The following is a 24,515-nucleotide window of genomic DNA, read 5'->3' on the forward strand; positions in this document are numbered from 1 at the left end:
ACACTGGATTTCAATATTTCAATACTGGAGTTAAAGGGACACTTTCGCAAAGCAAAAACATGCGCTATAAAAAATTATTAACAAATATATTGCAAATATATTTTAATTCTGGTATAGAGACTTAAATCATTACCCCTTTTTGAACCAAAATGCAGCACAAAGTTTGGGGAATGGCTGTTTTGTAATCCTTAAAGCCCCCTTAAAATGCTGGTTAGAATTACAAAAACTCTGGATCTGACCTCTTCCTCCTTTTATTAAGCCAGACCATAGCGTTTACACCTGCAGTGATGTTACACATAGAGCTAAGAATGCATTTATTAGAGATGTAATTTGGTGTTCCAAGTCTTTGCAGCTCTAGAGAAAGCAGCATTCTGCTACACCTAATAGTGGGATAGATTCTGACTGGTGGGGGCAGTGTTGATCACTGTATTCAACTTAATATTGATAAATTCCTCCTCTTCTCCCCTGTTAGATTGCTAAGCAGAAAAAACAACATCTAGCTTATTTGGCAGGTAAAACCTACTTGCAGTGCCCTCTAAGGGGTTGATTTACTAAAGGGAATAGAACATGCACTTTGTAAAGTGCAGCAAGTGCAGTTGCTCCAGAGCTTAGTAAATGAGGTAAGGCTTCACTTTGCAAAGAATACCCAATCACATGCAAGGAAAATTTTAAAAACAGCCTTTTTGCTTGCATATGATTGGATGATGGAATTCAGCAGAGCTTTTCCTCATTTACTAAGCTCTGGAGCAACTGCAAAGTGCACAGTCTATTTTCCTTTAGTAAATCAACCTCTAAGTGTCTTAAATTACTGATCCAGTGACCCATTAAGAAAAGGGGTGCAGGCATCCAGGAATGCTTCATCAAGACAGAAAAGTAGCTATACAAGATAGGGACACCGCACACCCACAGCATGTGATGGTGGATGAAAATGGCCTCAGCACTAGCTCCTCCTTGACTACACCCACTTAGCATTAAGCCTTGGGGCAGGGCAAAACACATCAGGGGCGTAAAAATAGGGAGCATATACCGCGCTAATAGTGAAAAAATACTTGAAAAAAATTTCGTAAAGAAAAAAGCTGACACATAAACATGCGATAACCATGCAAGGAAAATTAGTGTAGGGGAATGGTCACGCTAATTAAAGAAATATCAAATTCCCTAAAACAATCACAAATTAATATATATGTGCAAAATCCAATGTGCAGAAGGCCATATACCCTAAATACATATAATTAAATATAGATAATATCACTCTATATATTAGACAACAATATAATTGAAAAAGGTGTCCATATAAATTCTTATAGTGCAAGTAGATAACATGATTAAACTAAAATAATCATTAGGTGTTCACATATAGTGTATAGGATGATTAAACTTAAATTAATCACAAAGTGCAAAGTCCCATATATGGTGTATGTTGAATCCAATTCCACAGTATAAAGAGGAATGAATGGAAATTCAAAAAGCAAGTTGAAAGACCATTCTGCCACCATCAAGAGGGTAAAAGGGTGGAAGTATCCTCAGGGTGCACACCACAAAAGAATATGTTAGGGACCCTTACCAGATGAAATGGATCTCCAGTTCGTAGCGAGGTCAATAGCGCTTGCAGATATATCCTTCTGTGGGGTCTTTACATCAATCCGGGATGTCCGTCCTCCAGATGCCTCCTTACCCGCAGTGCCGAATTTCCGTCCGCTGTACAGAGAGAACCCGCTTGCTAATAAAGGAAGCCAAGACATTCACCCAGTACTGGAACGGGCCACATAGGAGGGTAGAAAAAAGGGGGGGGGGGACTCCAATAGTGTGTTATCCTTAACCACTGTTTAGTTTATTCTAAAAAAGGTTCATACAAAAGTTTTAAAAAAAGAGAGAAATTATACAGTGACCACCCGTGCTCCCGGGGTCATGTATAGCGTTGTGACATCAGTGCGTAGTTTAACCCTTAAGCTACACACTGACGTCACAACGCTATACATGCCCCGGAAGCACAGGTGACCACTGTATATTTTTATTGCTGCCAAATGTCTCTCTTTTTTAAAAACTTTTGTTAAGGTTTAAACTACGCACTGACGTCACAACGCTATACGTTATATCTGCAGGTGTAACGAACTGGAGGTCCATTTCATCTGGTAAGAGTCCCTAACATATTCTTTTGTGGTGTGCACCCTGAGGATAGATCCACCGTTTACCCTCTTGATGGTGGCGGAATGGTCTTTCAACTTGCTTTTTGAATTTCTATTCATTCTTCTTTATACTGTGGAATTGGATTCAACATACACCATATGTGGACTTTGCACTTTATGATTAATTTAAGTTTAATCATCCTATACACTATATGTGGACTTTGCACCTAATGATTATTTTAGTTTAATCATTTTATCTACTTGTCTAATATATAGAGTGATAATATCTATATTTATTTACATGTATTTAGGGTATATGGTCTTTTGCACATTGGATTTTGCACATATATATTAATTTGTGATTAGTTTAGGGAATTTGATACTACTTTAATTAGTGCCACCATCCCCCTTTACACATCAGGGGTGTAGTCAAGGAGGAGCTAAGAGTGAGATCATTTCCTTCTATGATCACATGCTGAGCTGTCGGTGTGCGGTGTCCCTATATTGTATAGATTATTTGGCAGGTCGTTCTAATGGGACTAGCACACTCTGTTAAGTTATTAATTGTAACTGACTTAAGTTATTATGCAAAGGGGTATATCTTTTGTTATTAAATACATTTTATAATCAGTGATATTATGCTTTAGTAACTGTTCATTATAATGAGCTAATATATTAGAGAATATAGAGAATATTTTTCAACTGTACTTTCATTTATTTATTTTGCAGTCCATCATACAGTTCTCTTGGAAATATCTCTGGTACAGATATCTACAAAGATATTGAAAAATACAAAAATGTATGTATGAAATGGCACTATAAAAAAATCTTGACCTATTATTAAACTTGTTCAGCCTTTTTTTTTTTTCCTTTTTAACTAACAGCTAACGTGTTTGTCTCAAATGGCATCCAGACCTTAACTGTGGAAGTGTCCATTGCTTGGTCTTTAAAAATCAAAAAATTCCAGCTTTAAGTTGTAATTGTAATCTTGGCTTTACTTCACTGACCTGGACATACAGGATGGAAACATAGATTTTTTTGGGCTGTGTGTTTGTTCCAGGTCAATGACTCAGTAGGTGAAAGAAATGAAAGGGTGATAATTTTAATGCTTACACCTCCATTGTCCACTGTGTCTAGTTTCATATATCTTCCCTCATAGGATAATTTTAAACTAATGCATGGGGTGGCTAAATTATAGTTGCCACAAACATTTTATATTATATTTAAGCCTATTTTAAAATGCTGAATCATAATTTAACAATTAACAGTTCTGGAATTAAAACACATCTACACCTCACTAGATCTCTTGGCATGCCAAGCAAACCTTTTTTTCTACCTTTGAATAGTGCAGAAGAATCAAAACCTTGATCAGGTTTTTATTGCAGCCTATGCGCCCATTGGGAAGATCTCCCCTCAATTCCTGTTCTAAAACAGTGACTGGAAGTAAGAGGAAATCTCTCCAAAGTAATAAGGGAACAGTGCCTTGACAGTGACACCAAAACAGGGAAATTTTTTTTTTTTTCTTGGTGACAACTGTCAATTTTTTGGAATTCCCCTCACTTTTAGTCTTGGTAACATTGAGGACACACATCAGTTAAAGAGGAGCTCCAGTCGTTTTTGTGCTTATTAAAAGTCAGCATCTGCAAAAAGTGTGACATTTTTAATAAACACACACTCACCTGTCCTATGATCCAACGATCTGGTCACCCAAACCTTCACTCCTCTTTCTCTCCTCTCCCAGGCATTGGCATTTCAGCTGTGAGCACCCTGCTGTGACAGCTTGCGGCTTTGCAGCCGCATATGCATTGTGTGTGCATGAGTTGCACTGCGTCTGCTGAATGGTCCTGCAGCCTTCTAGGACCTTTGACGTGTCCCAGAAGACTGCAGGGAGGGAGGGCGAGAGGAGAGCTTCTGCTCAGATCTCCTAGGAGGTGGGAGCGAGTACCTGTCAAAACTTTAAACTGAGAAAGTTTAAAATTTTAAGACAAAAATAAGGTAATTTTGAAACTGACCACAGGTCTGTAACAGGATTGGGTATAAAAAGAGCGTCCTAAAGATTCAGAGTGACTCGGAAGTAAGGATGGGCAGAGGTTTAACAATCTGTGAAAAGCTGCATATAAAAATTGTCAACAAATTTCAGAATAATGTTCCTCAACATAAAATTGCGAAGACTTTAAATATATCATCATCTTCAGTACATATTATCATCAAAAGATTCCAAGAGTCTCTGTACATAAGGGACAAAGCCAGAACGCAATATTGGATGCCTATGATCTTGAGGCCCTCAGATGAGACTTCAATAAAACAAGCATGATCCTGTGATGGACATCACTGCATGGGCTCAGAAAAAAAATAAAAAATCACTGTTTCTTAACATAGTTTGCTGTGCCATTCACAAATGTAAGTTAAAGTTCTATCATGCAAAGAAGAATCCAGATTGAAACATGGGCCAAAGCTAACTTTAAATGGTCTGATGCAAAGTGGAAAACTGTTCTGTGGTCAGACAAATCAAAATTGAACCTTCTTTGTAGCATCCAGGGGTCCCGCATCCTCTGAACTAAAGAGGAGAGGGACCTTCCAGCTTGTTATCAGCTCTCAGTTCAAATGCCTGCATCTCTGATGGTATGGGGGGTGCATTAGTGTGTATGGGAAGGGCAACTTGCACATCTGGCAAGGCCCCATCAATGTTGAGGGATATATCCAGGTTTTAGAGTAGCATATGCTCAAAACAGAATGGGAAAACATTCTTCCAGAACTACAGCAACTGGTCTCCTCAGTTCCCAGATGTTTTCAGAGTGTTGTTAATAGAAGAGATGATGCCACACCATGGTAAAAATAGCCCTGTCCCAGCTTTTTTGGAATTGGTGTTGCACTTTGCCAGCTTTTTGTTGCCCTGCCCCAACATTCTTTTGAGACACAATGCTGCCGTTCATTTCAAAATAACCTTATTTTTTCTTCAAATGGTAAATTTTCTCAGTTTAACCTCCCTGGCGGTATGATTATTTTGGATTTTAGGTGCTGAAAGCGGCACAATTATTTTGCATGAAAATTTGTCATTTTATATTGTAGTCCTGTAATTCTTAGGAATAACACTTAAATCTGTCCAAACCAGAGTCTAGTAGACATCCCGGGTATGATAAAGTTTGAAAAATGAAATCATAAATTATAATATAATAAATAACTATAAATAATTATACCAAATAATAATATGATAATAATAAAAATTATTCAATAATGTAATCAAATCAAAAACACTGAAATTTGCTCAGTTACAGAACTGTCACTGTCATTACTTTTAAATATTTGATGACGGATCTCCGCACAAATCGCTATCCCTCAATTCTGCGGGTGATTCTAATTTATTATCGCTGTTTTCTAGCTTGTCTAAAATAATTTTTGATGCAAAGTGACAGTTTTGGTTGCTATGGACAATCTCCAGTTTCCTGGCATAAAAAAACAGTTTTTATATTATAAAACTGCATGCAGGACACTGGGCAGACCACTAGGGACAAAGGGGATGTGAAATAATTACATACAGCAATGTAATCTGTAAGATTACATTATACTGTATGTAATGTGTGTGTTTCACTTTTTGAATTTGGCGCCGATCTCCGTCACCGTGCGTCGCAATGCTCGCAGGGAATGGGGATCGGCTCCGTGATGAATCGAGTGGAGGACAAGCTGCTCGTATAGCGCGGGGACATCGCTGGATCCAGGGAGAAGGTAAGTAAACCTCCTCCTGCATACAGCGATGCGGTCCCGAGTCTGGCTCGAGGTTACCGCTTTTGGTACAAAACTTCCACCCCGAGCCAGACTTGGGAACACCGCCAGGGGGGTTAAACATATGATATGTTTTCTATTTTCTATTGTGAATAAAATATAGGTTTTAGATTCGCAAATCATTATTTTTTGTTTTTATGTAGATTTTATACAGTGCCCCATTATTATTATTTTTTTAATTGAAGTTTATTACAGGTAGAAATCTTTTCAAATTACTATTAAAATTTACCTGAAAGTGTTTTAATGTAATTTTTAAATTGTTGCTGGCTAACCTATGTTTCTTGGTAATTTATAGGTTGAAGAGCCAGAAGGGATAAAAATTGTCCGCTTTTCCAGTGCCATTTTCTATGGAAATATTGATGTCCTGAAAGAGGGAGTTAAATCTGTTGTAAGTATTTTTTGTACGCACAGAAAGTGTTAATTTCTTAAACGCTAACACACTGTGAGAAGGTAACATACACAAATATTTTTCATAGGTTGGGTTTGATGCTGTTAGAGTTTTTACCAAGAGAACAAAGGCTCAACAGAAGATTAATAAGCTTCTCAAGAAAAAGAAAATGTCAGCAAATGAGGTAGCTTACTTGTTACTTTTTAACTAATGTAATGAATTTTTTTTTTTTTTTATTAAATGAATGCACCCAGTGACCGCATGCATATAGTGTATACTGTATGTGTTATGGTACTTTATTCCAGAATGGGATCGGGAGAGACTCATCTACTGATTCAGAGACTGATGATGACTTGGATGAAGCAGAAAACAAAGAGACCAACGACATAAAGCTGCATATAGACTGGAATACAGAACTCCCTGTCAGTGTGTCCGTCCCTGTGGTCACCATTCACAGCCTCATTTTTGATTTTGGACAAGTAATCTTCCTTGATGTGGTAGCAGTGGATACTTTAAAGGGGGTAAGTTATTTTTAATACTGTATATTCAAGGCTGTAATGTAAAAGCATAAAGTAATACACAGGTGAAAATAAATTGGACCTAATGTGTTTTGACTGCTTTCCTTGCCTATAGAAACAACAAAAAAGATCAGGCATCTGCTAGGCAGACCTATGCCAGGGGATTGGTAACAGTCCTAGTACTTTTAGCTGCTGGCAATAACTCCTGGGAAGGGAGAGTATTGAAAGCTGCAACAAGAATCTCCATAAAGTGTTTGGACTCTAGGATATTGCTCAATGTAGATGGCAGAGAAGGATCAGTCTCTCGATATTGCATATGGGAATTAACTTCTGTGAGTTCCACAGTTAAAAATTAGTTTATTGAAAGATGATATTAAAAACTTACAAGATGACTGCCAACCCAGAAAGCCAATTGTTCTACCGCTGATCTCAGTGGCCACGAGACCATGCGTGTCCTCACATGGAAGGCTCTTAGGTGTGTCGCTGTGATAGTCAAATGCCGTGGATGTTAAGGCTTGTTAAATCCAGAGGTGAAGTGGATGAAAGGATCGGGAGCTTCTGAGCAGTCCCGGCAGTTGTGTGTGACCAGCCGGGGGCTGTCGGATCTCCCTGCAGTGAACACTGTGCAGGGCAGCACCCTGCGATGACGTCAATCGCTGCGCTGAAAGGACTCTTTTTTTTTTTTTTTTTTTTATTACGTGGGCTAGCAATTAAGGTGGAACTCTGGGGAAACAGTTATTTACACAGATGAGATACACATATGAGATCTGTTTATGTATTTCTGTCCATCTAGTTCAGATATTTACAACATTCTGCCACATAGCACAATCCTTTTTGGCAGGGCAGTCAACCTAATGTTTCTCTTCAGCAGTTAAAGTGATTGTAAATGATCATCTTGTAAAACAACCCATTCAGTTTAAAATAGAAATGAAAGGCAAAACATTTTTGTATAGATATAAAAAAACATAAATACCCTTTTCCCCTTTTTTATAAGTGATCACATTCCCTCTGTTCTCAGCTGCAGAAGAGCTGGGGGGAGGAGACGCAACAGCACACTGAGCTTCCCAGTGACAGGCTATACAGGGGCGTGTCAGGACAAGTTTGATCAGGAGGACAAGTTTGATTGGAGGAGAGCAGGCTGAGTTTCCAGCATAGCTATTGAACTGACCACAGTGTGCTTCCCTGCTTATTGTGGTCAGTTTTTAATAGGAAAGCAAGGGGACTAGCAGGACCACCAGGGTTTTCACACAAAGGAAGCAATACAAAGAGAATGGGATACTTTCTCCTACAAGTACATGGTACAGCAGCCACATATCAGGAATATGAAATGTTTAGGTAACAAACGCTTTAAGTAGCATTTACTTAACCCCTCCCTCTGCCTGTGAATAGACAATGGGGTTTATTTACTAAAGGCAAATTCACTTTGCACTACAAGTACTCTTGGAAGTGCAGTCACTGTTGATCTGAAGGGGACATGCAAGGAAAACCAAAAAAACAGAATTTTTGCTCATACATGATTGGATGATAAAATCAGCAGAGCTTCCCTTCAGATCTAAAGCGACTGCACTTCCAAGTGCACTTGCAGTGCAAAGTGGATTTGCCTTTAGTAAATCAAGCCCAATGTCTGAACTTGCTCTACTGCTTTATCCTCCTATCAGCATGCTTTTATTAACACATTATCACTGCAAAAACTGCTCTTTTACCCCCTCCCTATTTGAGCTCCGCTGTACATTGGATTCGTGGATACAGAGCTGCATTATATTTTGTCTTTTATATCTGCCTGAAGTTCAGCTTTAAGTTAGCGTTGTGACAAGTATATTTGGACACTAAAAGTTTTAAACAGCTCTACTAAAAAAATAAAGACATTGGTAAGTACATCTCTCACAACCTTGTGTGTACTATCAAATAATTACATGACAAAGCATGAAACAAGGACAACAAAACCCTGATAACATGCAATGTGCACCATAATACTTTAGACCAAACTAAATTATTGAATGAGGTTTAAAAACATTAGAATTTTTGTGCTGAACAGTAGATACCTAGTCACTGAAGCTGTATCATTAAGCTGTTATAGTATTAAAGCAGAATTCCACCCATAAGTGGAACATCTGCTTATTCATCTCCTCCCCCCCTCCGGTGCCACATTTGGCACCTTTCAGGTGGGGAGGGGGGAATGGGGACCTGTTTTTGAGAGGCCCCCTTCCCCATGTCTGGCGATGCTCCGCCCTCCTCCTCCTTTCTCCGGCTTCACTGCCGGGTTCCCTTACCGGCAATGGCGGTGGCTGCACCCGACTGCCGATCCGAAGATTGGCTGCGGTGATGACTTTGCAGGCTCCCTGGAAAGGTAAGTGTCCATATATTAAAAGTCAGCAGCTGCAGTATTTGTAGCCGCTGACTCTTAATTTTTCATAGGGTGGGCGCACCTCCGCTTTAAGATTTTTTTAAATATCAGCTATTGCAATTTTTACAACACAAGTGCATATTGCAAATAATCATTAATCGTTTTATGCAGGACAATGTTTCTTCTAGAAATAAGAAGGACATTACAAGATTGAACTTTCTGGAGGTGTTGCATGATTTTCCAACACACATAGACTCATCACAATTTCACCTGGATAAATGCTCTGCAGAGAAACTCACTGAAAACTGAGCATGTGCAGAGTTCCCACTACAGCTGCAAAATCTCTAGCTGAATTGGGGACATGAACAGATGGTGGAGATGGAGAGCAGCAGGATCAACCAGGTTTTCTGCAAAATTCAGATAACAGATCTCATAGTGACTGAGTATGAACAGCATGATAGTTTTTTAATGATGTGGATTTAGTGACACTTTAAGCTGGAGGTATGGCATGGCTATAATTACAATACACATTGGCTCGTCACTTTTGCCCTAGGTGATGACAGTCCAAGAATCAGCAAATGGGAAGCTTCACACTGCTCAAAAAGGAAAATAGAAAGCAAGTTGTGCATTAAATGTAACAATCTTTAAAAAAAAGTTAAAATCAATGGTTTTGTTGACATGCTAGGGAAGTATTTTTTGCTTTACCTGACCTCTGATTGGTGTAACTAGCCTGCTGTGGCCAGCATTCAGGCTGTAGACAAAGCACTGTCCTCCTGCTCTCAGATCGCCAGCTACTGGCCAGAAACAGAATGGCAGCAGTGTCTTCCTGAGCTATTGGGCTGTAGAAAACAAATACTAATAGGGCTTTGGTGAGGTTGGCTCACCTTTTTCAAGCCCCCAATGGGATATGCTACTAACACGTATTTATAGCATGCACGGAAAGCTGTCCCTGGTGGGAGAACACAGCGATTACTGCTAGTGGCTATAGCCTCTGGCAAGAATTGCATGCTAAATATCTGACGTCGCTCGATGGAATCAACTTGGGTTTAATCTGCCTGCCCATAGATAGATTGAATCTAGGCTGGTCCCTGCTGAGCTGGCTAATATTTGTTCAATCTATGGCCAGCTTTAGACTAAGCCTGTTAGTAAAATGTAATGGCCTAAAGGCATCTTCTGGCAATACAAAGAAAATATCTTGTTTACCTCAACTTTATTGAAAATGGGCTTAAGTAATTTAGGGACAACAGAGGCAGAGACTATTCCATATTACATTCTTAACTGCTGTTTCAAATATATAATTTACTGTCTTACAGTTCCTTGAAACCTTATGCCTGCATGACACTCTATCTGACCCCACAAGTGTGTGTGCGTGTCACCATTGGGCAGATTTTCCTTCACATAATGCCCCATAGGCACAACAGGAAGTGAGAGGAAATTTCTAAAAGTGAGGGATCCCTGGTTCCCCATTGGAAGAGTTCCCCTCCAATTCTGTTTTGGTGACAATCCATAATTTCACTTTCACTTACCAGTAGTTATAATGGTAAGATTAGGTTTAAGGGCTGGTTCACACCCTTAATCGCACAGGAATGCGCTGTGTGTTCCTGTGCAATTCACATATGATCTGGGTGCAGTGCGATTTCAATGGGCTGAAATCATGCCAGACCACAGCAAAAGTAGTGCATGCACCAGATCGCATTGGTACTACTGTATCATGCGATCCAGTGCAGGCATACATACTACATTTACAGTGTTTGTTTGGGGTGTCATTAATTTAACACTAACATTCCCTGCAGATCACAAGTACAGTGCATGTTGAATGCAGTGTGAGAAACACGCACGGCATGTGAGTTTACCATACCACATTCTGGTGTGAATCAGTCCTTAGACCGGACTTCTACTTTAACTTGTATCTACTATATGTAACTACATACAATGTTAATGGATTGTATATATGTAAATAAATCTTGTGAATGGGTTTGGAGTGATCTGGCTCCATCTGGTGGCAATACAACCCCAATTCCAAAAATGTTGGGACGCTGTGTAAAATTTACATAAAACAGAATACAGTAATTTGCAAATCTCATAAACCCATATTTAATTCACAGTATATCAAATGTTTAAACATAAAAAAAGTACCATTAAAAAAAAAAAAAAAAATGAAATTGATGGCAGCAACATGTCTCCAAAAAGATGGGACAGGGAAAGTAAGTGGTATATATAGATATATATAGGTTTAGATAGGTGTAGTGAGATATCTCTAAACATTCAGGTTTAGGAGATATCTGGGGTAGCTACAGGTAAGCCTTATTATAGGCTTACCTGTAGCAAAAAGTGGTCTGTAAGGGTTAAAATCCACTTTCAGTTGTGAGTGTTCTGAATGTTTGTTTGTTTTTTTGTTTTTGTTAATAATCTTTATTCCATGGACATTTCTTCTGTGTTTTAGATTTATAAAGAATTCCAAAGGATTGATGTTGATGTATATATTGCAGGATGTGAGGGTACGTTGACTGTTGCTTGGTTCTTAGTGAATTTTTTTTTTACTGCTTTTTTCTTAATTATAATTTATTCAACATTTATTAACTTGGCTTGAAGTTTTCAGTTTTTCGTTGATAAGGATGTAACTAGTCCCAAAAAATAAAATCTAGACATATGATTATTGCACAGCATTCCATAACATTGTGAAGCAACATATACATGCCTATAAGAACAATTCTCTTATGGGTTAGACAGTGGTAGTAAAGTCTGCTTTGCAACTTTTACCTATAGGTAAGCTTTGTTATAGGAGATATTCCAATGAATAACAACTGGTTAGGTCACTGGTGCACACACTGTGCTCTCAATGGATGGCATGCCATCCATTAAGAGCTGTGCCAAGTCCAAGTGACATCATCGCAGCTCAGCCATTCAAACAGGCAAAGCCCGTGAACCCGGAAACGACTGGGTGAAGATGGAAGCCCTGTCAGCAGTGCCAGCTCACAGCTGGAGGGCTTAATTATGCAGGTAAGTCTTTAATAATGTGCTAGTATGAGAGGCATGCTAGCACATTATGCTATTACATTTGCGGGGGGCTTGGATGTTTTTTTTGTTTTTTTTATTTACTACCACTTTAACATCAGTTCAGTTTGAAGAGCATAGTTACATGTATTCACTTTAAAATTCCAACCTCTATGAAATGAGTTTTGATGCATTTCCATTTTAGAAACATGAAAAAGATGAAAAACAAGCATACTGAACTAAAAAGAACAATTATATTTACATTTAACTATAATATATATGAACCTACTACCCCATCACTGTGATAGTTGAGCTCACTGCACAATGGTGTGGCTGGGGAACTTTGAGGAGTAGGGAAAGATTATCATCCATAAATTGGCTTGATAGTTTTATACCACAGTGCTCTGGATTTGGAAGGCTGGGGAAGATGTTTTGGAAAACGGACCTGATGTGCAGACATCTGTGCTGTGCAACAAAAAAAAGCTTAGGATAATCAGGGGAAATAATATATAAATAAAATAAATAGTTATATTTCTATGCATGGAGATCCCCATACTGCTAATGTTCAGAGGAACATGTGTAAAACATAAGAAGACAAAAGAGAAGAAAATCTCTTCCCTACAAGCAGCTTTTTCTTGCATTTTGAATCGCTGTTTCTTTGTTTATATTTTCACTATAAGTATGCATAACTGTGTGTATTGTTTTTATTATATTTTTACTGAAGAAAGCAACATGGCCCAGCCTTTCTCAACCTATCTTCCCTAGAGGAACCCTTGAAATGGTTTTCAGGTGTCAGGGAATCCCTGTTAAAGCAATTCATTGGTGGTCAGTGGGGAAAAAAAAACCTCCTTACACTGGTGGTCAGAATGCCACATTTACAGACAACTAAAAAGATCATTGGTGTCATGCCGCTGGCTCTGCCAAGTGGGGTTTATCCTGGAACCATGGAGGCATCTTTAAAGGGTATTGTTAATTAGCCGCAGCTCAAGGACGCCCAGCAACCTCTGGAGGAACCCTAGGATTTTATAGAACCCTGGTTGAGAACTGCTGAGAACTGCTGACATTAAGAGGTTGAATTACCAAATAGGCTGTGCACTTTACAAAGTGCAGTTGCAATCTCCCTGTGCAGTTGCTCCAGAGCTTAGTAAATTGGGTAAAGCTTCCCTTTGCAAGGCATACCCAATCATGTGAAAGGGAAATTTAAAAAACTGCATTTTTGCTTGCTCATTATTGGATGATGGAAGTCAGCAGAGCTTCTGCTCATTTACTAAGTTCTGGAGCAATTTCACTTGCAGAGTGCACAGCTTATTTGCTTTTAGAAAACCAACCCTAATGTGAATAGATTAAGCTATCTGTTTAATGTGACATATTTTACTCTGTGCAGACAAAGTGTTTGGACAACTGGAATCATGTGGGTTCTTCCAAGACACTATAAAACCAGAAATTTGTTTCCTGACAATTCATGATGCTGTTCTACACATACAGAAGCAAAAGAAGCGTCCCCGTAGCAATGGTCTACTTGATCTGGTATGATATTTTCCAATTATTCGGTACACATGATTGTTTGAAATTTATTATAATTTTAGAGTAGGAAAATGATGAATTTAATGGTCATACATTTATAATTTTTGTACAGCATAGCAGATTACATTGACTTGACTTTTGCTTTTTCTACCAAGCAAAATAATTTTCTTAGGTTAGGAGTGTTTAAACATGGGAGCACATATACAGACACATAGGGAAATGTTGTCAAAAGTATTGGGATGCCTGCCTTTACACACACATGAACTTTAATGGCGTCCCAGTCTTAGCCCGTATGGTTCAATATTGAGTTGGCCCAACCTTTGCAGCTATAACAGCTTCAACTCTTCTGGGAAGGCTGTCCATAAGGTTTAGGAGTGTCTATGGGAATGTTTGACCATTCTTCCAGAAGTGCATTTGTGAGGTCAGGCACTGATGTTAGACGAGAAGGCCTGGCTCGCAGTCTCTGCACTAATTCATCCCAAAGGTGTTCTATCAGGTTGAGGTGTTCTATCAGGTATTATGTGCAGGTCAGTCAAGTTCATCCACCCCAGACTTGCTAATCCATGTCTCTATGGACAGGGAGACTGAAATTGTCCAGAGTGTCTTTGTATTCTGATGCCTTAAGAGTTCCCTTCACTGGCACTAAGGCCTGGTTCACACCTATGCTTTTTGTAGCACGTTTTCAGCTTTGCAGAAACACACTACAGTCCATTTAACATAGTTTCCTATGGACATAGTTATCATCTGTGCATTTTATGGAAAGGGCCAGGGGGCAGCTATAGCTGCCGGCAGTGATCAGATACACAAAAAAAAACTTGACAGGAATCAAGTCAATTAATGGATCGATTTCAGTACAGCCAGCCTGCCTATAGAAGGCTCAAAACTCATCAGGCTCCTCCTACTGAGTGGTCAAATTGCGATCCATCGGTGTTTGGCTTGAGCCTGTTTTTTTTTTTTTTTAATCAGAAAGGTTTTTTATTAGATTCATAAGTATACAGCAATTTCCAGTGCACAGTTACAATTAGACAGTTTTCATTTGGTAATGTACATACAGGCTTAACATCAGCACATGATTCCCTCCCTCTGTTCCCAGTACGCTCAGGGGTACCCCAGGCTACTTGTCCTGTCTGGCCTAAGCATTCCATTTTATAGACCCTGTAGTAGTCTTGACATTACGAGCTCATTTGGGCTCAGCCCGGGTGTATCCAGCCATCGTGACCATAAGCGCTCAAACCTTCCCGGGTAATCCCCTGCGTTGGTATATGCATTTTTCCATTATGAGGGTCCAGCCCATATGTGTTATCCAAGTCGCCGCTACAGGGGGCACTGCAGATTTCCAGCCCAGTAAGATAAGTTTCCTAGCCTGGAATAGCCTGGAATAGCGCACTGGAGACAGCCACCCTGATCACTTCCTCTGGAATTACATCCTCCAGGACCCTTAGAATACAAAACATGGGATCCGTAGGTATCTGCGTTTGAAACACCATATTGATCGTGTCCACTACCTGCTTCCAATACCTGTGGAGCTTCGGGTACCGCCAACCCTCCGCTGTCCTTAGACCCCTGCAGCTGTTCCAGCTTGATCCTAGGGGGCTTTGTATTCCACAGCAACTTCAGAAATAAAGTATTTACCACTCTAAAGATTTTAAATGTATTATGACCGGTGAGTTGTGGAGAAAATATAGCAGTTGGGGCATTAAAATCATTTTTATGAGATTAGCTTTCCCGGCCAGTGACATCCTAAGGGTATTCCACGTATTTATCCTATCCCGGAATCTCGACAGCAGCGGGCATATGTTTACGGAACAGTAATCCCCTACTTTGGCCGTAATTTGTACCCCCAGGTACCTAAAACTGGTTACTACCGTCACAGGACAAGATTCAGGGACTGTTACATCTCCTTCAGCCAACGTCATCATAGTCGACTTAGACCAGTTAATGGTCAAGCCCGAGTACCCACCAAACTGTTCTATTATGGTCATTACCTCTAGCAGGAACTGGCTGGGGTCAGCCAATAAAAGCAACATGTCATCCTCGTATAACATGATCTTCTCATGGATGGCCCCATACTGAAATCCCTGAATTCTTACACTGTCTCTTATAAGTGCTGTGAGTGGTTCTATTGCCATCGCAAAGAGCAAGGGGGACAGCGGGCACCCCTGCCTCGTCCCTCTGCCCAGAACGAAATCGTCAGACCTCTTATCTGCCATCCTAATGTTTGCCTTTGGGGAGGCATACAGTAGTTTAACCCAGGCCACGAACCGCTGCCCGAAACCAAATTTGCGCAACACCACCCAGAGATACCTCCTGCCTATGCTGTCAAACACCTTATTGGCATCAAGGGACAGAAGTGCCATACACTCCCCGTTGTCCGCCTGCAGCTGCATGTTTAAAAACAGTCTTCTAAGGTTTGTTGCTGTGGATTTTTGCGGCATAAAGCCAGCCTGATCTTGGTGGATAATAGTGGACACCATCCCGTTGACCCGGAGCGCCATGACCTTAGCCAGGATCTTTACATCACTTTGTAATAACGATATGGGTCTATATGAAGGAACCAGAAAATTGATTCTTAGTAGGTATAAACAACCTGTGTTTAAAAAAATAGGAAAACGTTTTGGATTTATTGCAAGGTGAGTGTAAACAACATCATAAACAAAGTATGGTGATTAGTGCAATGTAACAATGACAGTGCCTGAATAGTATGGCAAAAGCGGGGTCACATAACATGAATCCCGTGTGGGCAAACTATTATCAGTTCATCAGTATGTACAGTTCATCAGTCTAAGCATAAGTCTCCTTATATGGCCAGTCTTCTCATATCAGCCAGGACAATATGGACACCAACAACAGCAATCTATTTGTCTATCTGGTGATGGGAACAGCTTCAGCCAAAAGGCATTCAGCTTCCACGGGGCCCTGGGCAGTGAACTGGGGGGTTGAGCAATGAGCCATAAGGCCAGGGGGAGTGGTCCGACACACCCCAAGGGAAGTATTCCACCCCGAGGTGTACCCGACCATATTGGGGGGGTGCCCACACATAAGTCTATACGGGATAGGGATCCGTGTGTTTTGGAGAAACATGAGAACTGCCTACAGTCTGCGTTGCGAATCCGCCATATGTTGGCCCACCCCACCTCCATCATTAATCTACTAAGGGCAATGCCCCGGCCGCCCCCAGGGGGGGCCACCGGGAAATGTCTGTCCAGTTTGGGGTCCAGGTAGCAGTTGAAGTCCCCCATAATTAAAACCGGGAACTCCTGTTTGTTGGCCAAGTACGATAACAACAACTGAAGCACCTCCCGGGGGGGTATATACACAAAAGCAAGAATCAGAGTAAATGCATAGATTTTACAGTATATAAATACAAATCTGACAGATACATCTATGAGGGAGTCCAGTTCCTGGTATGCCAATGCCCTGTGTATCAGAACACTCACCCCCCTTGAGAACGAGGTGTGAGTGGAATGATAGGCCTTCCCAACCCACGCATATTGTAAAAACTTCACAGTGTCCCCCTGCAGATGCGTCTCCTGAAGGTCTATTACGGCCGGGTGAAATTTTTGTAACCCTGCGGAAATCATGGTCCTTTTCAAAGGGTCATTTACCCCCCGAACATTCCAAGTCACTATAGGCGTAGTGGACATACGTACGGGTGCAATATACTGTACTTACTGGGGGTTCCAGAGCCTCCAGGCACCAATCCCGCAGGAGCAGGGCCCGCACATCGTGAACGAGGATGAGGTACTGGTAGAAAGAGCGTCACGCCGTGGTGGCAACGATGGTATTTCCTGTGCACTGGATATGCGATGCAAAGCAGCAAAAAGCCTTGTAACTGTCAAGAAGGTCAGCCCAGCCACCTGTCCGCTACTGAAGGTTCGGGCTGCAAAGCCCCTGTCATGAATGTCTGTCGGCGCACGCGGGTGCGCGTTAACGCAGGTGGGCGCACGCGGGTGCGCGCCAACGCAGGTGGGCGCACGCGGGTGCGCGCCAACGCAGGTGGGCGCACGCGGGTGCGCGCCAACATAGGTGGGCGCACGCGGGTGCGCAGATGTCCTGGTGGGCGCACGCGGGTGCGCAGATGTCCTGATGGGCGCACGCGGGTGCGCGTTAATACTATTGGGTGCACGCGGGTGCGCGCTGGTGTTGCTGGGCGCTCGCGGGTCCGCGGATCCGCGGGAGCGCGCGTGCACGCGCGGGCGTGCGCGTGCACGCGGGAGCGCGCCGTGACGGCCCTTGGCGCCAAAGGGGTTACTTAAGGGGACCTGTTGCCTTGCCTCCTTGCTGTCCGGTCTACAGCGTTCCTGTCGTGACCCCTCTGCTCCTGCTTACTTCTTGCTCGTTCCTGTGACCCGGCTTATCCTGACGACCCCTTGTTTGCTGCCTGCCTCTGACCCCGGCTTGTCTGACGATTCTTCTGCCTGCTGATTCGGTACCTACCTGCCTGCCTGTTCCTGACCCGGCTTGTTCACCACGTTATCCAGTCTGCTGTCCCTCCACGGTGCCAGTCTTCCGGTATCCTGCCTTACCTGCTTACGGGTCTGTCGTGAGGAGCCGTACTACAGAACACCTTCCCCGCTGCTCCAGCGTGTGCGTCTTCTGCTGATCTCATCGCTTGCTGGTCGCTGTTCCTGCTGCATCTGCTCCTTTCCTGCACCCGGAGCTTTACACCTGTGTCCTGCTTGGCACTTGTGCCCCTTCCGTGCTCTAGAACCTCTGTATCCTCTACCAGGAGTTCCTGAGCCGGAGGAATACGAGTAGCTGCTCCCAGCATCCGTGGGCTCAACCACCAGGTACGTGACAGTACCGGACAGCCATGTCCGAACCCACGTCGGGAGCCTCCCCGATGGATGAACTTTGCCGCCACCTTGCCAGTCTCACTCAGGCTGTGAAGAACCTACAGGAAGGGTACAACCGTCTGGAGGGTCAAGTTCAGGCTTTGTCGGCATCTTCACCACCTTCATCAGGTTCAGCTCCCCCTCCGTCCGTGGTAATGATGCCACCCGAACCAAGGGTCCCCACGCCTGAGAGGTTCTCAGGGGATCGAAGCAAATTCAGGGCATTCCGTAATGCCTGCGGTTTATTCTTTGCCTTGCAACCCCGGACTTTCTCTCTTGAAGCCACCAAGGTGGGGTTCGTCATTTCCTTGTTACTAGGGGAACCTCAGTCTTGGGCCCACCGTCTTCTCGAGCAGAAGCATGCCTCTCTTGATAACTTGGACTCCTTCTTCCTGGCAATGTCCCAACTTTATGAGGACCCTCAGTTGACAGCTACCGCAGAAGCGGCCTTGCACTCCTTACAGCAGGGCCGAAGACCTGTAGAGGACTATGTAACCGAGTTCAGGCGGTGGAGTGCCGACACCAACTGGAACGACGCCGCCCTGCGCTTCCAATTTCGTGCAGGTCTCTCTGAAAACTTAAAGGACGAGCTGGCCCGTGTGGGCATCCCAGAGACTTTAGAAGCTCTCATTAACCTCTCCATACAGATCGACAGGAGATTAAGAGAACGGAGATCAGAACGCTCTGCCGGTCCTTCCCGTCCAGTTTGGATGCTTCCACGAGTCCCCAGTTATCCTCAGCCAGCTTCCTCTGCTCCGGTGTCTTCTTCCTCCGATTCTTCCGAACCTATGCAACTTGGTCTCCTACGGCCCTCTCTCACGCCGGAAGAACGTCTGCGTAGGAGGACTAATAATCTATGCCTGTACTGCGGGGAACCAGGACACTATGTAAAGACCTGCCCAGCCAAGCTCCGTAAGTGCCAAGCCACTACCCCTGTACCTGTACCCACCTTACCTGATTATGCTTCTCATCTGGCTGTTTCCGCTCTCTTACAGCTTCCAGGAAGGAGTATTCGGGCCACCGCAATTATTGATTCTGGAGCCTGCAGTGGCTTCATGGACTTGACCTTTGCCATCAAGAACCACGTTCCCCTGCGTCCACGGGCGAAAGGACTTTCAGTACACTTGGCCGACGGATCTGTTCTTAAGTCCGGGCCAGTTACACAGGAAACAAGACCCCTGTTGACTACCATCTTGGAGAACCATCAAGAACTTTTATGCCTGGACATTATTGATTCTCCCTTATTCCCAATCATCCTTGGCATGCCCTGGCTGAAGGCCCATAACCCTCAAGTGGACTGGTGCACCGGGAAGATTAACTTCTCCTCTCCCTATTGCAACCAGCATTGCTTGATTAAGCCTACCAATACTCCCCCTTCTTTGTTGTGCCTGGAAGCTGACAAGGAGATAATCCAATCTGTTCCTGAGACCTACCACGAGTTTTTGGACGTTTTCAACAAGAAAGGTGCCGAAACTCTCCCGCCACATAGACCTTACGATTGTCCGATTGAGCTCCTTCCGGGGGCCGAAATCCCTTTCGGAAGGATTTTTCCTCTAACTGAGCTGGAGTTGGGCACCTTGAAGACGTATATTGACGAGAACTTGGAAAGGGGATTCATCCGACCTTCTACCTCCCCCGCGGGAGCCGGAATCTTCTTTGTAGAGAAGAAAGACCACTCTCTGCGCCCCTGTGTTGATTATCGGGAACTGAATAAAATAACTATCAAGAATCGGTACCCTCTACCTCTGGTACCTGAACTATTCCAGAGACTAGGGACGGCGGCGGTATTTACTAAGCTGGATCTCCGCGGGGCCTATAACTTGATTCGTATCCGAAGCGGCGATGAGTGGAAGACTGCCTTTCGCACCCGGTTCGGGCACTTTGAGTACCTGGTCATGCCCTTTGGACTATGCAATGCACCTGCTACATTCCAGCACTTCGTGAATGACATTTTCAGGGACTATCTTGACTTGTTTGTTATAATTTACCTTGACGACATCTTGATCTTTTCCTCTTCTCTGTCCGAGCACCGTGAGCACGTCAAGAAGGTGTTAATCAGATTACGTTGTCATAGCCTGTACGCAAAACCAGAAAAATGTGTGTTTGAACAGCAGAGTATTCAGTTTCTGGGCTTGATTATCTCTGTGGAAGGCATTCAAATGGACCCACAAAAGGTTTCCGCCATTCTGGATTGGCCTTCTCCCTCTGATAAGAAGGGCGTTCAACGTTTCGTGGGCTTCGCCAACTTTTACCGGAAATTCATCAGGGGGTTCTCTACCATCATCTCCCCCATCACGAAGCTCACGAAGCAGGGCTATCGGTTCCACTGGACACCCGAAGCTCAGGAGGCTTTTGTGGCCCTCAAGAAGCTGTTCACCTCGGCATCAATCCTGAAGCACCCTGATCCAGCTCTACCCTACATCTTAGAGGTCGACGCTTCTGAAATTGCGGTTGGGGCTGTTCTTTCACAGAGGCAAGGTTCCAAGGCCCTCCTGCATCCGGTGGCATTTTTCTCCCGCAAGCTTTCGGAAGCTGAAAGGAATTATGATGTGGGAGATCGGGAGCTGTTGGCTATCAAATCGGCACTCGAGGAATGGAGGTACCTTCTGGAAGGAGCAGCACACCCCATCCTCATTTTTACAGATCACAAGAATCTCGAGTACCTGAAGGTCGCTAAGAGGCTAAAACCACGTCAGGCCAGGTGGGCACTCTTTTTTACTCGATTTTCTTTTCATATAACCTACAGACCTGGGTCGAAAAATACCAAGCCAGATGCCCTCTCGAGGATGTTTTGCGGACCTGAAGCCTCTTCTCCCCCGGATACTATCCTATCTTCCGGGAATTTCCTTTTACTTCAGGAAGACCTGTTGGACCAGATTAAATGGGCCTCTCTCCATGCCTCTCCTCCTTCTGGTGTCACTCTGCAGGCAAGAGACAATCTTTTGTGGCATCTGGACAAGATCTTTGTACCCCAGGGGGTACGGGTAGCTGTTCTCAGCGCCTGCCATGACCATAAGTTGGCCGGTCATTTCGGGGTAATCAAATCACTGGAACTCCTGCAGCGGACCTTTTGGTGGCCACAACTGGCAAAGGACTGCAAGAATTATGTGGAATCCTGCATGGTCTGCTCAAGAAACAAGGGCAGCAGATCCAAGGTCTGAGGTCTGCTGAAACCTCTGCCTGTCCCTGAAAGACCATGGAGGATGATCTCCATGGATTTTATTGTTGAACTGCCTCTTTCTGAAGATCATTCTACCATCTTCGTAGTTGTGGACAGGCTCTCAAAGATGGCGCACTTCCTTCCCATGAAAGGTACCCCCTCCGCTGCTGAGACTGCTAAGATATTTGTTAGAGAAATTGTGAGGCTTCATGGGATCCCTGTGGACATTGTCTCTGATCGGGGGGTACAGTTTACTTCAAGATTCTGGAGGGCGTTATGTGGTTCCCTGGAGATCAACCTTTCCTTTTCCTCTGCTTATCATCCGCAGACTAATGGCCAGACGGAAAGAACAAATCAAACTTTGGAACAGTACTTACGTTGCTTCTCATCTTTTTCTCAAGATGATTGGGTCTCCCTCTTACCTCTCGCTGAGTTTGCCTACAATAATTCTGTCCACTCCACCACCAAGCAAACCCCTTTCTTTGCAAATTACGGATTTCACCCCCTGTTTCTAACAAATAATCTCCCGGAATGTTCGGTACCTGCCGTTCAGGAAACTTTGACCTTCTTCAGCAACAACAACAAGCTTCTTCGGGAAACAATGTCCAGAACTCAGGAATATTACAAACGGATCTTTGATAAAAAGAGGAGAGGGGAACTTAGCCTGGAGCCTGGGGATCAAGTTTGGCTGTCAACCCTGAACCTAAAGCTGGCATGCCCCTCCAGGAAACTGGGTCCAAAGTTCATTGGTCCTTTTCCGGTTAAAAGGAAGATCAACAGTGTAGCATACGAGTTGCAACTACCAGAGTCTTTCCGGGTCCATCCGGTTTTCCATGTGGCTCTTCTTAAACCCGCTGTCCCAGATCCCTTCGTTGGCAGAGACGTTGGTCCACCTGAACCTGTCCTGATCGACGGAGAAGTCGAATTCGAAGTAGAGTCGATTCTGGACTGCAGGAAGAGACGGGGACAGGTCCAGTACCTCGTGAAATGGAAAGGATACGGTCCTGAAGATAATTCTTGGGAGCCGGAAAGTAATATTCATGCTGAAAAGCTCATCCGGGCCTTCAAGAGAGCGCACCCAGCTAAGCTGGCCCAGTTGGGCATCCGGGGGCTGCCCCTTGGGGGGGGGGCAATGTCAAGAAGGTCAGCCCAGCCACCTGTCCGCTACTGAAGGTTCGGGCTGCAAAGCCCCTGTCATGAATGTCTGTCGGCGCACGCGGGTGCGCGTTAACGCAGGTGGGCGCACGCGGGTGCGCGCCAACATAGGTGGGCGCACGCGGGTGCGCAGATGTCCTGGTGGGCGCACGCGGGTGCGCAGATGTCCTGATGGGCGCACGCGGGTGCGCGTTAATACTATTGGGCGCACGCTGGTGTTGCTGGGCGCTCGCGGATCCGCGGGAGCGCGCCGTGACGGCCCTTGGCGCCAAAGGGGTTACTTAAGGGGACCTGTTGCCTTGCCTCCTTGCTGTCCGGTCTACAGCGTTCCTGTCGTGACCCCTCTGCTCCTGCTTACTTCTTGCTCGTTCCTGTGACCCGGCTTATCCTGACGACCCCTTGTTTGCTGCCTGCCTCTGACCCCGGCTTGTCTGACGATTCTTCTGCCTGCTGATTCGGTACCTACCTGCCTGCCTGTTCCTGACCCGGCTTGTTCACCACGTTATCCAGTCTGCTGTCCCTCCACGGTGCCAGTCTTCCGGTATCCTGCCTTACCTGCTTACGGGTCTGTCGTGAGGAGCCGTACTACAGAACACCTTCCCCGCTGCTCCAGCGTGTGCGTCTTCTGCTGATCTCATCGCTTGCTGGTCGCTGTTCCTGCTGCATCTGCTCCTTTCCTGCACCCGGAGCTTTACACCTGTGTCCTGCTTGGCACTTGTGCCCCTTCCGTGCTCTAGAACCTCTGTATCCTCTACCAGGAGTTCCTGAGCCGGAGGAATACGAGTAGCCACTCCCAGCATCCGTGGGCTCAACCACCAGGTACGTGACAGTAACTCAGCTGCATAACCGAGCCAACAAGGCAGCAACCATAGAGGAACCTTTCAACTTGTAACCTTGCTCCTGCCAACAGGGCAGGATGAACAATTACCCCAACAACAGGGGGGTGACCCTTGCAAGCCTCCTGCTTGTCGGCAGGGCTCACATATTCTCGTTCACATCGCAACTTCAACTGTAGTTGTAGAGGGCGGATGCAAAACCGCATTCCGGCCAAAGGTTTGAAGAGCTTCCCCGGGTACAGCATAGCATATTTCAGTTGCAGCCTCTGCAGCCGCTTTTTAAGGTCAGCAAACTTGGATCTTTTGAGTTGCACCTCAGCGGAGAAGTCTGGATAGAAGGATATTCTGTTGCCCTGGTATTGCACTGTGCCCTTCTCTCTGGCCAGCCGTAGCACGATTTCCCGATCCCTATAGTTCAGGAGCCTGGCTAACATTGCTCTCGGGGGGGCGCCCGGTGGAAGGGGCCTTGGTGGGACTCTATGCGCCCGCTCCACTGCATATAGGGGGGATAAGGCCTCCTTGCCAAAAATTTCCTGCAGCCAGTCTTCCGTAAATGTAGTGGGGTCCCTACCTTCCACCTTCTCTGGCAACCCCACAATCCGGACATTGTTGCGTCTCAGGCGATTCTCAATGTCGTCTGGTCTGTCAAATGCCTGGTGCGCTTGCTGCGTTGCCATCCGCACATCGCGATTTAGGTGAGGCAGTTGGTCTTCCATATCACTTACTCTCCCCTCCACCGCCGTGGTTCTCTCCCTGATCTTCTGAATATCATGGTGTAGTAAGGACTCTGTCTCAGACCCCCAAATTTCTCCTTAAGATCATCCACAGAGGCTGTGCATCTCTGTACTGCGTGCA

At 44.3% G+C, this 24,515-nt stretch overlaps 1 protein-coding gene across 3 annotated transcripts in view; it reads left to right on the forward strand.

The window, feature by feature from the left end:
* LOC143962932 (pendrin-like) overlaps positions 1-24,515 on the forward strand; it is a 178,816-nt gene that overhangs the window by 141,787 nt on the left and 12,514 nt on the right. For all 3 annotated transcript variants that reach the window (XM_077472433.1, XM_077472431.1, XM_077472432.1), the window contains exons 14-19: positions 2,856-2,925; positions 6,202-6,294; positions 6,383-6,478; positions 6,600-6,815; positions 11,600-11,654; positions 13,535-13,677. In XM_077472433.1, the coding sequence (XP_077328559.1) occupies positions 2,856-2,925; positions 6,202-6,294; positions 6,383-6,478; positions 6,600-6,815; positions 11,600-11,654; positions 13,535-13,677 (673 nt within the window). The remainder of the gene's footprint in view (positions 1-2,855; positions 2,926-6,201; positions 6,295-6,382; positions 6,479-6,599; positions 6,816-11,599; positions 11,655-13,534; positions 13,678-24,515) is intronic.

Source organism: Lithobates pipiens, unplaced genomic scaffold (assembly GCF_037356315.1).
Source record: "Lithobates pipiens isolate NorthernLeopardFrog02 unplaced genomic scaffold, aLitPip1_a1.2 Scaffold_8, whole genome shotgun sequence".
In the NCBI taxonomy this organism is placed as follows: domain Eukaryota; kingdom Metazoa; phylum Chordata; class Amphibia; order Anura; family Ranidae; genus Lithobates; species Lithobates pipiens.